This window comes from Falco peregrinus, chromosome 12, assembly GCF_023634155.1.
Source record: "Falco peregrinus isolate bFalPer1 chromosome 12, bFalPer1.pri, whole genome shotgun sequence".
NCBI lineage: Eukaryota > Metazoa > Chordata > Aves > Falconiformes > Falconidae > Falco > Falco peregrinus.
Genome location: NC_073732.1, coordinates 3,457,159 through 3,470,982, shown reverse-complemented (window position 1 = coordinate 3,470,982; position 13,824 = coordinate 3,457,159). Strand labels below are relative to the sequence as shown.

General features: G+C 46.8%; 1 protein-coding gene across 2 annotated transcripts in view; it reads right to left on the bottom strand.

Annotated features, from left to right (window-relative positions):
• Positions 1-12,231, bottom strand: part of INPP5D (inositol polyphosphate-5-phosphatase D) — a 56,684-nt gene extending 44,453 nt beyond the window's left edge. For both annotated transcript variants that reach the window (XM_027777126.2, XM_027777125.2), the window contains exons 1-2: positions 12,004-12,231; positions 6,957-7,020 (exon numbers count right to left, since the gene is read on the bottom strand). In XM_027777126.2, coding sequence (XP_027632927.1) covers positions 6,957-7,020; positions 12,004-12,137 — 198 coding nt within the window. In that variant the 5' untranslated portion in view covers positions 12,138-12,231. The remainder of the gene's footprint in view (positions 1-6,956; positions 7,021-12,003) is intronic.
• Between the last annotated feature and the right edge of the window lie 1,593 nt (positions 12,232-13,824).

Sequence of the window (13,824 nt, the reverse complement as noted above, 5' to 3'; positions counted from 1 at the left end):
TTAAGTCAGCAAAACCTGCAAGTAAATAGGGTCAGGCCCTTCCTTTGCAACAAGTAGTAAGTATAAATATAAGTAATTTTTAAAAAGCCCTTGCAGCAACCATGAATTGCAGCATGAATGCAAGCAGTGCTCACGCTCACAGAAACGATGCTCTGGCACTAGAACTGCAAGATGAATGTCTCCCACATTTACCCACCAGGAAGATAGGAAGATGCACGCGCACTGCAGCTTTCTGTCAAGGAGCCGGGCAGCTAGGACAGTCCGGGAAGGCGAAGCGGAAAGAAAAGACAGGCAGTAACTTTAAAAATACTAATGTTTTCCATACTGTAATACAGCCTCTTCCTCAGCGAGAGAAGAAGGTGGCTTTTCATGATTCCTTCTCACAACAAGGTAATCTGCTAATATTGCCAAACTCTGGAGCTGCTCAAACAGCTTTGCTCAAAGCAAAAAAAAAAAAAAAAAAAATTATAAAAAAAAGTGAAGGGGGTTGGAAAATAGTTAAGGCTGTACTATGCAAGGCATAGTCTTCATTCAACCCCCCTCTCCCCTATTAATTTAAAGAAGCAAAACAAAAAAAAGGGTGAAAAGTTCAAAATTGCTTATCTGGACTTTTTCAAAAGGATGATAGAGTTTTTCCATCTGAAATAACATTTTTCTTCAACATCCTGGCAACACTGTGATAACTTCTGGAAAACTCAAAATCAAAATGAAACATTTCACCTGAATGCATTTTTTAAAAATTTTCCAATTTGCTTGACAATATAAAATGGTTCCTGCTCCTGTACAAGCCAAGCTCTATTTCTGCCGTCTCCTGTGGGGCAGCCAAAAGATAGAAGCACCATCCGTGGCACTGTCAGTGGCTGAAGCCTCAACCTTTGGCAGCCAGCAGCGTTCCAAGGCAGGTATGCAACTTGAAGCAAGAGCTCAGTTAGCAGCATGAATGGGAGAACAGACTTGAGGGTGATACAAGAAAAAAAACCAGGCTGGCAAGGAGAAGGAAAGAGCACCCTTGGCAGAAGGAGGTCGTCAGGCGAGGTGTGAGCCCTGAGGTGCTGGACAAACGTGTCTGGTTCAAGTTCTGGGTCGCAGAATGGGAATGTTACATGACTGAGCTAAAGCATTAGGTCATGCCCCCGGGAAAGCTGCACCTTCCTTGCACTCGGAGGCCGGACTGTGCTGCACAATATCGGCAGGTACAGCACATGATTATAAAACCTGTCTATGGCACTGAGCTACCAAAAGCCTGCTCTGCAGGTGCTTGTTTCTTAAGGAGACTCCACCTTCAGCAACAAGCTAAAGCTACCCCTGTAACTACTAGGTTGACTCTCTCAGTGGCTTTTACCAAGGGCATCTTTGGTGACAGCCCCATTTGTGCAATGTTGGCATCGGTCCATCAGGGTATCTCCTTCTCAGCCTTTGCACAGAGTGGCATGAGGTAAGTGCTCGATCCTGCAAATGGCCTACAAAGCATTATCTGACAGAATACATGCATAAAACTAAGACAAAATCTAGGTGCCGCTGAGAACGAACTGATGGCTCTGCCGACAGTCATCAGATAACACAAGCTGTGATCTCCTAACCAGAAATCTAGAGATCAAACTCCATAGGGTTTTAGCAATGGTACCACACTACCCTGTGCTCACGCATATTCACTGACCAGCCAACATCAGTGTCTTCTTCGTTCTCAACACCCCCTGCAGAGCATCTTCACTCATGAGGCAGGTTATACTCTTGACAGTGACCTTTTAAAATTGCAGTATATAAAGGCACTACAGGTTAAAGCAGTAGGCAAAGGCAGTACCACTGTTTTTCAAACAGCAGCTTTTGACCTCAGTGCCTTCTCACGCTGAACAAGAGTCAGCTGTAATGGGAATCTCCCTACCTGACTGCAGCCTGACAAGTCTGGTAGTTTAAGGGGGTTCTCTGGGCTCTTTAGGCAACAGAGACAGGACCTGCCAGGGACAGTTTAGCCCACCCAGATCAGAAACCTGTTCCTTCCCTGCTGACTACAGAGATACAACTGAGCTTTGACTATGTGACAGCTTTGACTGCACATCTAAAATGAGGGGGAATGAATACTGCTGTATCATACACAGCTTCTGATCCTGGTAAGGTCATCAAGGGACAGCTATTTAAAATTATTTTGGGTAACCCAATCCTCAGACTGGGACAGAGTTCCCCAAGAGCAATTCCCCTCATTGAAGAGATGCTAAGATCACAAGGAATTCAGATTGTGCAGTGATGAGGGTCATATTGACACCTCAGGTAGCTGAATAAATGAGATGCGTTAACTGACAGCATAGGAAAGCTTTATCTTCTGTGCATCTGGATGGCAAGAACCGACCATAGATGCCTGGCTTAGAAAGACAGTTTTAGTGTCTTTAGTGTGTCTCTAGTGTTTAGTTTGGTCTTGCAATTCCCAGGCTCCTTTGCTGCTCCACCCCTCTTTGCACAAACATGATTATACTCAGCTAGTCCCCAAACTTTCAACAACTCCACATTAATTATGCCTCCCCATTTGAGCAAGGGAAAAATCATACTTGTTTTTACAGAGAAGAAAGTTAAGCACCCCAGCTGCGACTTGCCCAGCAGGCTGGCAGGAGCTAAGCTAACTCAGGAGCACTTGATTTCCAGCCTCGTGCCCCTGCTCCTGGGTCTCTGTGTAACTTTTCTGCTCTGTTCCGGCCTCAGCCTCCCAGTTCTCACTGTTTTACTACAGTGAGAGTCTGCAGGCTAACAGAGGTGTCTTGATGACTAATTGTTCTCTGCCTAAGGGCAGAGATCTCTAGTTGCTCTTACAGATCCTGTGTTTCAAGTGGGTTTTATTACTCCTTCCCCCCTTGCCTATAAATTTGTTTTCGTCAGCAGGATGCAAGTTTGGTTCATCCAAGCCATGGATTTCTTTGCCTACATTTCGAAGATTTAAGTTATGGAAGGAGAAAATTCAGCAGTCCCAGAGAAGGGAAAAAAAATTCTATTTGTATTTAATGAAAAAAAATCTAAAACTGTAACCATTACGGCCTGCTATGTTTTGGGGGGATACTAGTTTGATTCCAGATCTGGCAGGCAAGAGGGCTTCCTGACTATGCTAACTGCTTGTACAGCTGCTGCAGATTCAGAAACCCAATAGCAGATCACGTAGGATGCCACAAAATGCTGGAAGGACATACGCAAATATTTTTTACTTCAGCCTGAATGCAAAAATATACACCTCTCATTTTGCCACCTGTACTTGAACAGTTAATTTAACCATGCAAAAAATGACACTGAGTATCATTCCGCTAGTGTGGGATCAGGCTCTAATTAAAAAAAAAAAAAAAAGAAAAATTAAATCTACTTTCCAAGACTCAAAAAAATGTGAAGCAACTTGCAGCTTTAAAGGTGAAAAAAATCCAGAGAATGGCAGAGGGAGAGCTGTCATGTCACAAGTGCTGTGTATATAGCTGTGATATTACACATCTTCAAACCTGCTGTCATCATGAAAAATGCCTGACAGACAACAGCCCAGATCTGGGCAGGAAGACAACTTCGTTAGCTTCAGGAAGGTGCACTGTACAGGCGAAAAAGGTCACATTCCACTATCAGGGCCTGTATTTGTAACTAATGCAGGCTAATCTGAGGATTTGGCATTTAATATTTCCTTTGTCTGTCTTGTCTCTTTTTTTTTTTTTAAACCCAGAAATGAGAAGCATTTACTGATTGCTGTATTAATTTAACACCTGTTCTAATTTCACAGGATTAGTACACTCTCTCCTTTATAATGGGATTTAAAAAAACATGAAAATTCCTTCCTATTCAACAGCTTTTACATCTGTGCACAGGAGAACTAGGCTTTTCAAAAATCTGATCTTTTAATACACATGAAGCAGGTTTTGTTTTATCCAAAAGTCAACAGACAAGCAATCAAAAAAAGCTGGCCCAGCTGGAACAACGTACAAGAGCGGGAGCCAACAACATGAGACTGATTTGCTCTGAGCCTCAATTACAACTCTCACTGCGCCTCTCCTGCCAGAAGCAGCCAGCCCCCTTCTTCTGCCTCTCCCACAGAACTAGAATAAAGCAGCACAAAACGGGAGGTGTGTTGTGTCTTCAAAACATGAGTTAACAACACACTTTATTTAGCTCACTCCTGATATTCAACCTACAGCTCCTGGCAACCCGGCGTACAAAGGTATTCCACCACAGTCCCTCTGCATCCCACCACACATAAACAAGAGAAATCCCTCATAGTCACAACACAGAACCCAAGAGAACCTGACGAGTCAGTTCAGGTGTACCTCCAAGTAGATCATATTTCCTTAACAGATCTAGCAGATTCCGAAAGCTTTCATTCAGAAAAATCCCATGGAGTCCTAATAACACTGGATCCAGCAGTGTTCTAATAATCCCCCCTCAGAGAAGATGAGGACATTTATTTGTAAATAACAACCTGCAGAATTCTCTACAGAGAACTAGAAGGTGAGGTGAAGGCGTATGTGGTGGGGAAAGCCTGAGCTGGCGGACATCAGCCAGACCTTCTGCTTGTTCATAAACCTTGACCCATCATTACAGCAAAGCAATGATTTCTTATGGCTGCGGTGCTCTGGTTTGTGGACAAATGGAATAGTTTTACACGGAAATGGGCCCTTTGTCACGGCAGAAACAATTACAGACCCAGCACAATCTCAGATTGGTAACTCGCATCTTCCTGGGCTGTAACGCACAGAACCACAGGCCAAGGCTGCGCTGTACCTCAGCGGGGGGGGCTGGGGGCTGCCTGCAGCCCAGCGCTCCCGGGAGAGCCGTCTGCACACAGGCACATGGCTCTCCACTCACATTTTGAAACCTCTTGTAACTTGGGGCTTCTGTGCCCCTCTAGCACACGCCACAGGCCAGGCTGCACGTTCAGCATCGCTCACACAACATGCCGGCAGGGCAGCTGAGCTACCAGGAGGGCCAGGGCTCACCCAGGGTGCTGAGGCCCATCCAGGGCACCTAAGGGCAAAACGTGGGGTGTGGAGCTGTGTTTGCAGGGAACGTCTGGCATTCCTTTCTTCCTCTCCCTCAGGGGAAAAGCCAGCATACAATCATTTCTTTGCTCATTTTCCAAAAAAGACAAGGCAGCTGCCAAACTCATACCCCAAACCTATTCAGAGTTAGGGTTCTAAAAGTTCCCTTTGTCATCACAGCACCAGTGAGAAGAGCAAGGACATCATTAGCAGCACCAGGCTCTGCCACAGAGCTGCTGGGGGACTTGGACAGTTGCACACATGGCCTGGGCCCCGGGTCTCCCCAGCACCCCCTGCCTGGCGTGCTTCACTTGTGAGCTATCTGGCACAGCGACATCCCGATCCCTGCCGCTACTCTAGGTACTGTAAATATTGATAAACACTGTGTCACCTTCTGGACACCTATATTATGTCACGACACATCGGCACATCATGCCAAAAGACATTATTTAGGACAATAAGGCTGGACTAAATCAGGTGATGGGGAAAATATCGAGTGTTGCTACGAACAGCCTGCAGCATACTGTGTTGAGCCCGATCGGAATGACAGGTTATTCATTGCAGCTGAGTGCTGGTCCACTCTAGCAGCCTGCAGAGCCTGCACAGTTTCTTCTGCACGGTGTGGCTGGGTGCTCTGGGAAGATGGATTAAGTTTGGCGACATGTCATAGTAACACTTGCAGACCCAGGTCAAGCCTGGCATAGCTACCTGCTGTCAGTTCCTCCTCAGGAACAGAAGTGCCGTGGCAAGTGAGGCAGAGGTATCAATGGCTCTGGGAAACCAGCTGTAGCTGGCAAGGCCACGCTGACGCTGGTGGCTGGCCCTGGGCACACAGTCCTCTGGAGCACAGCACTGAGAGCCTGGTATTGGCCTTGGTGGCAATACAGCTGTGTTTGGGCAAGGCTGCACCTGAGCAGAGCGCCCTGAACAGCCTGAGCCACCCAAAAGTGGTTCTTAAGGGACACAGGCTGGGTGTGTGCACCCAGGACACACAATCCACAGGTCTTTATCGACAGCCCACAGATGAAAGCAAGCTGCCAGCACTCAACCGTTCTCACTAACCCGATTACTCTAGTTTCAGATATGCTGCCTTTTTGGTGCAGATTTCAAAGAAAAACTGATGCCTCTGAAGCACATCAGGAAATATATAAGTAATATGGTGCATGTGAGCCATGTAAGCTGCACACGGAATTAGTAGAAATCTGTATTTCTAGTGCGGGAAGCTAACTGTCATCTAAAATGGGAAGCAACAAATGTAGACCCGCTCTGAACAGCAGGGCAGACTGGGGCACGTGAGTAGCATGGGCATTTCCATTCCATTTTACAGGGAATGCCCATGCAGCACTGGCTGTGCTAGGAGGATGGATAGGCTACACCCCCTGCTGCCTCCTAGGAAACTTATACCCACATCTTGGGGCTGAAGAGACCCTGCCTCCTTCCCCACCCCAAGTTTCATGATCTAAATTCAGAAAACAAGGGCTGAGAGGTGCTACAGGAAGGGGAAGTGGCTTATTCAGGATCCAAAAGCAGAATAGGAATAAACAGAAGGTCTGAAACTCCTGCCCTCAATCTTGGTACTTTCTGGATCCTGAGACCACAACTCAATTTACATTCTCTGAGTGTAGGTAAATTGTGCTGCAATTCTGAATTGAAAAAATACAGAGTGCATTGATAAGAAGCTGGCTTCAGAGGAGAAGGTATTCCATGGGCTGAAGTTCTCAGTTACATGAAACATAGCAGTGCCACTGAATTGAACACATACATTAAAGAGTGTGCCAATGGCCATAGCAGCGGACCAGAGACTAAAATCTCCACAGCAGTGGACTGAAGACTAGCACTTTGCTGGCCAAGGCATTAGTTTAACTCCTTATATTCTTTTTATCTTGGTGTTAGAACTACTTTGAAAAAAAGCAGTGAGTGGTCTTAGGTGCATCTTTGTGGGGCCAAATGGTATACAACATGGCTTACCTGGACAATTAGCTTATTTTCTTTATCAGGCAGAATTCGGTAGGTATAAACGCAATTCCGGAACCTGGAACAGATCAGAGGAGATATGACTAGGTCATGTCCAGAAGGGAATCACACCCATGGCACCCCTCCCCCATGAGGACACGTGGATGGCTTCATGCACAAGGGTTTTAAACATTTCTTTTTATTTCTTTCCCTGGAACCTGTGAACTAACACAAACCTGCCGTGTTCCTGGTCACTGAGACATGTCTGCAGATGTCACTGCAGAAAGTGATATCAGCATCAGCTTCAGAGTGAGTTATTCAACTCTTCTGGCCGGAAAGAAAGAAAACACCAAATGGCTCTAACTGTCAGTAGAGTGGGCGTCTCAGGAAGGAATGAAAAAGCAGAAATCCAAAAGACACAGGGCCAAAATCAGCAATGAATGAGTAAATTGAAGGGCTAATGTGTGCATTGACTTGCATTGGAAAAAAAACAAATAATAGATTTCAGCTAAATCACAGTCAGACAGCTGATTGATACGCAGTTTTATGCACAAACCCTAAAGAGCAGCTTAAATGAAAACCCATATCTCTATCCTGGTGCAGATGCACACCATAGGTGTGCATCTGCAGATCAGCCATAACGAACATTTTGTCCCAGTTAAGTTCAATTAGATTCTTATTTAAAGGGGAGGGGGAGAGGGGGGATGGAAGAGTCTTTTGCCCAGTGGAGGGCCACATTAATGCACAAGAGCCCAAGGGAAGCCTGAGCACTGCTGTAATGTGGTAAGTATGACCTTGCTCAACAGCTGCTGAGCTTTGTGGAGCTTGCCCAAGAAGTGTTGACTAAAAATAATATATGTATAGGTTTGGTTTTTTTTACCTTTCTCCCATGTGAACAACGGATTGATCAAGTCTTTTAAGTCACCTGCAAAGCACTCTGTTAAATCATACAATATGGCTTTAAGCCAGCAAACGATGCTGGTTTCAACCCCTTTCTCTCAAAGGAAAAAACAGAATCCACTCCCAGAGCTTCCTTGGCTGTAACAGAAACACCACATCACCTGTGGAATCACCATGAATGCAGGCTGTCAGCCCCCTAGCTGGGGAGATCAGGCACATCAATAAAATATTCATCTCTTACAATTAAGTTGTGAGTCTATTCATCATATACCTTTCAGAATCACTCCATGCAGGAGAGAGAGAGAGAGATCACCAGGATTAGGCAGTGTTATACAAGGAGTCACAAAGAGCAAATGGAAATGAAATCACTCAGAAATCATAGCTGATTTTTTCCAGGGTGTTTGGAGGATTTTGCCATGTATTCACATGAACCTGTATCTTTTGATGGCATTAATGCAAATGACACAGAAGCATTAGAACTGCTCCCAGGGCTCATTACCAGTTCACTAAGCAAAGTTAGACCATTTCACAGGCATCTATTCATTTGCACATCTGAGGATCTAGTACAGAGCTGGAAGTCACAGACATGATCCCCAACTGCTCTAGATTGCCTCAACACTGCTAATTTCACCAACCCCAGGACAATCAATGCCAAATGAGGATATGCCCCAAGGAAGGGTATGGGTTTTGGTTTTATCTGTCAATGCAGTTCTCTTACACCATTTCCTCCTGCTGATATGCAAACAGCGCTAAGCAGAACTGTTCATGCAGCTGATCAGAGAAAATTCGTGTGGAGATTATGAAACTGATAAACAAACCAGCTCAATGGCTCTTGTGTCACAAGAGGACCCTCCTTGTTACCTTCAGAGAAAGTGCCCCACCACACAGGCCTTTCGAGGCTGCTGCCATAATACTTGTGAAGAGGTTTAAGCTGAGGGCAAGTAAGATCAGTGGAAGAACAAAGAAATAAGGGCTGTTGGGTGAGACAGGAGCAGGGAGGAGCACTTCCTAGGCTCAAAAGAAGGAATCCTCTTTAGCAGCCCCCTAATTTAGTGCACGTGGATGGAGATTACTGGAACTCTTACTCCATTTCTACCCTTAGGCTTTCTTTCCTCAGCATCCTGACTATCAAGTTATGTGGTCCCAATTACTGTCACATTCCAGATCCTCCCTACAAACTGGGTTGAGTTCAGAATTGCTCAACCACTATTCAGGCTATGTGGAGGGTAAATACAGCATCAGCCTCAGCTTCAAAATGTCTCCAAGTACTTTGTCATCTCTCTGTCTCCTCAACCAACCAGAGGAGGAAAGGGGACAAGGCTTTCTTTTCTCTTTTCTCTCCTGCTGGGTATGCTTTTATGCACAGGTGATGGTGTGCATATTGGGAGTGCCTGGAAATCCTGAACAGGACTGCGATGCCAGGCACGGTGCTAAATGGGGGGGTTGGAAGCAGCATCTCACCGGCAGTGTCCTCTGGGAGGGATCCCTAAAGCTGCAGCTAGCCTTTGGGGGTCATCTCTAGATGTGTTGTTAATTCTGCAGCCATTCACACACAAACCAGCAACAGAAGATCCCCTGGAGGAATGATACCAGTTCTTCTTGCGCAGCATGCTGTGAATGCTAAGCAGGCTCATTTTGATTTCAGGATCCAGGCTTTCCCCTCCAGGTAAGTTAAAGAGCCCACTTCTTGTCAATAAACTGCCAGATCAAATGCTCCAGGCACAGAGAAAGGAGGAGGAAAATGGCTTTGCTTCTTGCCTTTTATGGGCCAGCGTGACCAGCGGAGCAGAGGACAGCTGTGCAGGGGAGGAGCGCTCCCTCGGCCTTTGCTGAGCTGCTCAGTTAAATGCTGCTGCTCTAAGTTTCAGAAAAGGAAGCACTCTTAAAAGGCCCTGCAAATACACCTCCCTTACTTGTCTCTATTTATACAAACCCTATTTTCCTGGAGCAGCTCTTCAAGAAAATCACTATTTCATTCTATGACATAATATCTGCTTTTGCTGGATTTTGACTCATCTGCCCAATAAATATTAGAGCTTTGCAGAACATGGCCCTTCTTTTTCAGAGCAAATTTAATGGGTTTTTGTTTTCCTTATGTATACACAGTTGACACTCTCACTTTCAGCATAATTCTCTTTTTGTTAAAACCTTTTGCAGGCTTTCAATTCCCCTGTCTCATCCTTTGTCTCCAGCCTCTCTGTTTTTCAAACAAGTAACTGAAGAGCTCAAACTTCAAAACACCTTCCAGTCAAAAACACATCTGAAAGTGATACATCTCTGAGGAAGTTTTCAGCTTCAGCAAAGCTGCCCATGTTGTCAAGATGACATGCAGAAAATTCACTGCCTTTAACCCTTTCTCTTCACAAACTAACTGCAAGCCAGCATAAGCTGAAAGCTTGTTAGGTACTTTTGACAGAAGTTTGTGTGGCATTTCTCAGACTGTAAGTAACGCCAGCCCTCTGCACCACAGACCCAGCTCTCTTGGCTGACGAGGCTGGGTGCTCCCCATGTCTTTAATCAAGTCATTCGTGTTAGCCACCTCAGAATGGATTTAAGAACATAACCTTTGGCTCCCGGTTCAGAAAATCCTGGTCATTATATTGTTTCTATTTCCTGATCCCATGTCTCTCAAGTCACAAAAGGCTTTCAAAGTTGGCTGCGTAAACATTTACAATGGAAAAACTTATGCAAATGCGTGTTAGTAGACATTTTCACAGCACCTTCCCTTTCTATAATCCCCATCATCACTCTGTAAAAATATTTTGCGTACCTACTGGTTACAAGGCAAATCAAAGGGGTCATACTAAAAACACTCAATGGAAGCAGCAGTCTATTTAGTAAAATGTTCCCTGACTTGCGACTCGGCCCCTCAGCCCACGCTACGCGATTGCCCCTCCTTCCTCACGTTGTCCTGGCTATTCATTTGCAGCCACCCTTCTTTCCCTGCTCTCTCCAGAAAAAAAACTCTGCCCCATGTTATTACAAACAGCTGAACAGGCAGGCACAGAGGCTCTCTGTGCTTCCTGAACCCCATTACCCAGCCACTGATGTCTGACGGTCCAACACCTACGCTCACAGGGCAGTCACCCCGCCCCGCGCTTCTCTGCAGTCGGTTCCTCTGCAGCAGGCTGTGCTATCACCAGAAGTCTGACCTCGGAGACAAGCAGTTTGACCAGAGTTATAAACAGCAGCACCACCTCTACTACCGCAAGAAATATCCTTTCAGAAAGAGGCTGCACTGAGAAACCTGCTTGTAATTTAATGTGGGGTAAGGGTGAAGGAAGCTTTATTAATCTGCTGCACAATGGCAGCAAAGAGGATCTGACAGGTAGAACAGGGTCCCACAGAGGATCTCTTGATCTCTTCTAAGCAGAGAGCAGCTCTCTTATCTCTCTGTAACCCAAAGTCAAATACCTCAGACTTCACCTACTGACTTCAGCCTCCTCTTGCCCCTGCACTCCTGCCTCCAGGGATAACGCCTGCCCCTCATAAACCCAGGGCAGGAGGCCTTGCTCTCTGGCCCCCACCCCCAACCCAGAACGGAGCGGGGGGGGGGGCAGGGGGCAAGGCTGCCAGCACTTCTCTCCTCTCCCCGTTTCCCACATGAAATATTTACCCCGTGAGCCACATCAAGGATGCAAGTAGAATCACTGATGTGCCGGCTGTATTACGCACAGCTCCAGGAACTATTTCAAGCCTTTTGCTGAATGGGACATGACATCGAACAAGCAGGTGAGTCAAACACACACTGAACCAGAGCAAGAAAAGTGCCTGGGAGGGTACTGAGCTCAGTACTTGAGATGTTAAATGTTAATACCTGACCCAAGCTGCTAACAGGCTCAAAGAGGTCAAGAGGTTATTTTCTCTCAGACCACAGCCACAATATCTTTCATTATTCTCTCCTTTTGAATCAGGGGCAAGAGTAGGGTGAGCAGTACAGCCGTAAAATCATATGGGTTTGTTCAGCCTGGCACTGCTCCCAACCCTTCCCTACCCTGTGTCCCAGTCAGGTGAAACCAGCCATGCTCTGATGTGGGCAGGACCTTCCCGGTGGGTACAGCGGCTGTTTGCCTCTGTGCTGGAGAGGGTGCGCAGTGGGTAACTCTGCACAAGCGGGGATAAAAGTGTCCGCGTGAAACGCGAGTTCAAAAGCTGTACTTACAGCACGCAGAGTGCATATGCTGAAGCAATTGACTCACTGGCCCGCACAAGGAAGCTGCCATCCTTGCCTACTTTGGAGAGCAGGTCTTCGGCTCTGGAGCGAGTGATGTTGCCGTGGTACCAGCCCTGATCCATCGCTGGAGCTGGAGGAAACCTGAATGCCAATACAGGAGTGCCAGAGCTGCCCGTGTGTCTGTGTGTAACGATCAGGCAGCTTCAGCTCACCAGCTTCCTGTTTCAATAGTGCAGAGAGGGAAAGGAAACTCAGCCGCGGACAACTTCCTCAACTCAAACAGCTCAGAGAGTGAGCATGACATGTTCCTGCAGCCCCTGCTCTCCCTCTTCATGCTGCAGCTGAAGCAACTACCAAGCCCATGTTCCCTGCCTTTGCCTCCCTCTTCATGTCCTAATACTGTGTCAAACAGTCCCAGCTGGGCATCTTTTCTGCTCCCCCACCAACTCAGTCCCACAGGCTGTGGTGGCCTGCCGACCCATTTACAATCTCTTGCTAAACCCTTGGAGTTTCCACCTTCTCCCTGTCTGTGTGTCCTACCCATTACTGGTCTCCATGGGGAATAAATAAATCTCAGACTGATCAGAAACACACCGTGCATTAGGATACTTAGCACTGACTGCCCCATTCCTGCTTTGTCTAGTCCTCACACCTAGCTAGGAGTGAGGAAGGGACTTCCAAGAACAAAGAAATAAATTACCTCTGCACGTTTCCACGCACAGAAGCAGACTTCAAGGCTGATGTGCTCTGGGAATTTGTGACCAAAGCTCCCTGTCAGCTACTGTGAGATGGATTCAGAGAGCTTTCCTACTCTAAATCCCCAAAGGTAGGATGCAGCAGAGCCATGTCTGGCAACCTGCGTCAGAGGGGAGAACTGGAGCTTTCACTTCCCTTTTCTTTGTCTGTACATCTTGCCCCTTGTCTATGCCATGTGGCATGTTCAGTGCTGCATCTCCAAGGCAGCATGAGGGGCACATTTGCAGCAAGCATGGACATCGCTACAAGGGCGCTGCAGGCATGGTAAATTTGGTTGCCTATCCTGTACCTCTCTGTCTTTGAAGGCGGCACTTTTGCACATCCATGTTTGAGCTATACCTAAGAGCAGCAGCTGAGCTGGGACTCTGCCTGGGACTCAGAGGACAGAGAGGGGAGTTCCCCGGAAAGGCGCAGACACTCTATGCAACCCTCACCTCCCAGAGCCAGGAGAAGTGCTGGAACCATGGTACCTGGATCACATATGGAGTGCTGCCCCTGGACACAGCAAGGCAGGAGGGAGCCTGTCACTGAACTGGGAGAGATGAGAATTTGTGGACATGGAGTGCGAGAGTGAACCAGTAAAGCCCAGCATTCACCCCTGCCAGCCTTCCTGGTGCTTTCAGTTATCCAGACAACTGCTCTGCAGTGTCCAGCTTAATCTGCCATTGAGATTAAACTGTGGGCACCAGCAATTCAAAATTGTGCAGCCAGCATAGGACCCTGCTAAATGGGCAGAACGGCAATGTGCAGGGCTTCCTGTCCATGCTGAGCAAGCACTGTCTACAGACCAAAATTAGCTCAGCTGGACCTGCCCTTCAGCTTCACCCAGATCCACATAGGGCTTTAGGAGCCAAACTCCCATGGATTCAGGTGTCTAAATGGAGTCAGATGATGAATGCCATGAAGCAGCTCTGCACAGACAGTAGCTGTAAGCTCTTGAAAGCTACAAAGTGGTTACAAACCCTATTCTCCCCACTGAGAAGAGAGACTGCATATGGCAAAGGGTCTCTTCAACTCCTTTGACATTCCTGCCTGGCCATAGTGTACTGCTAG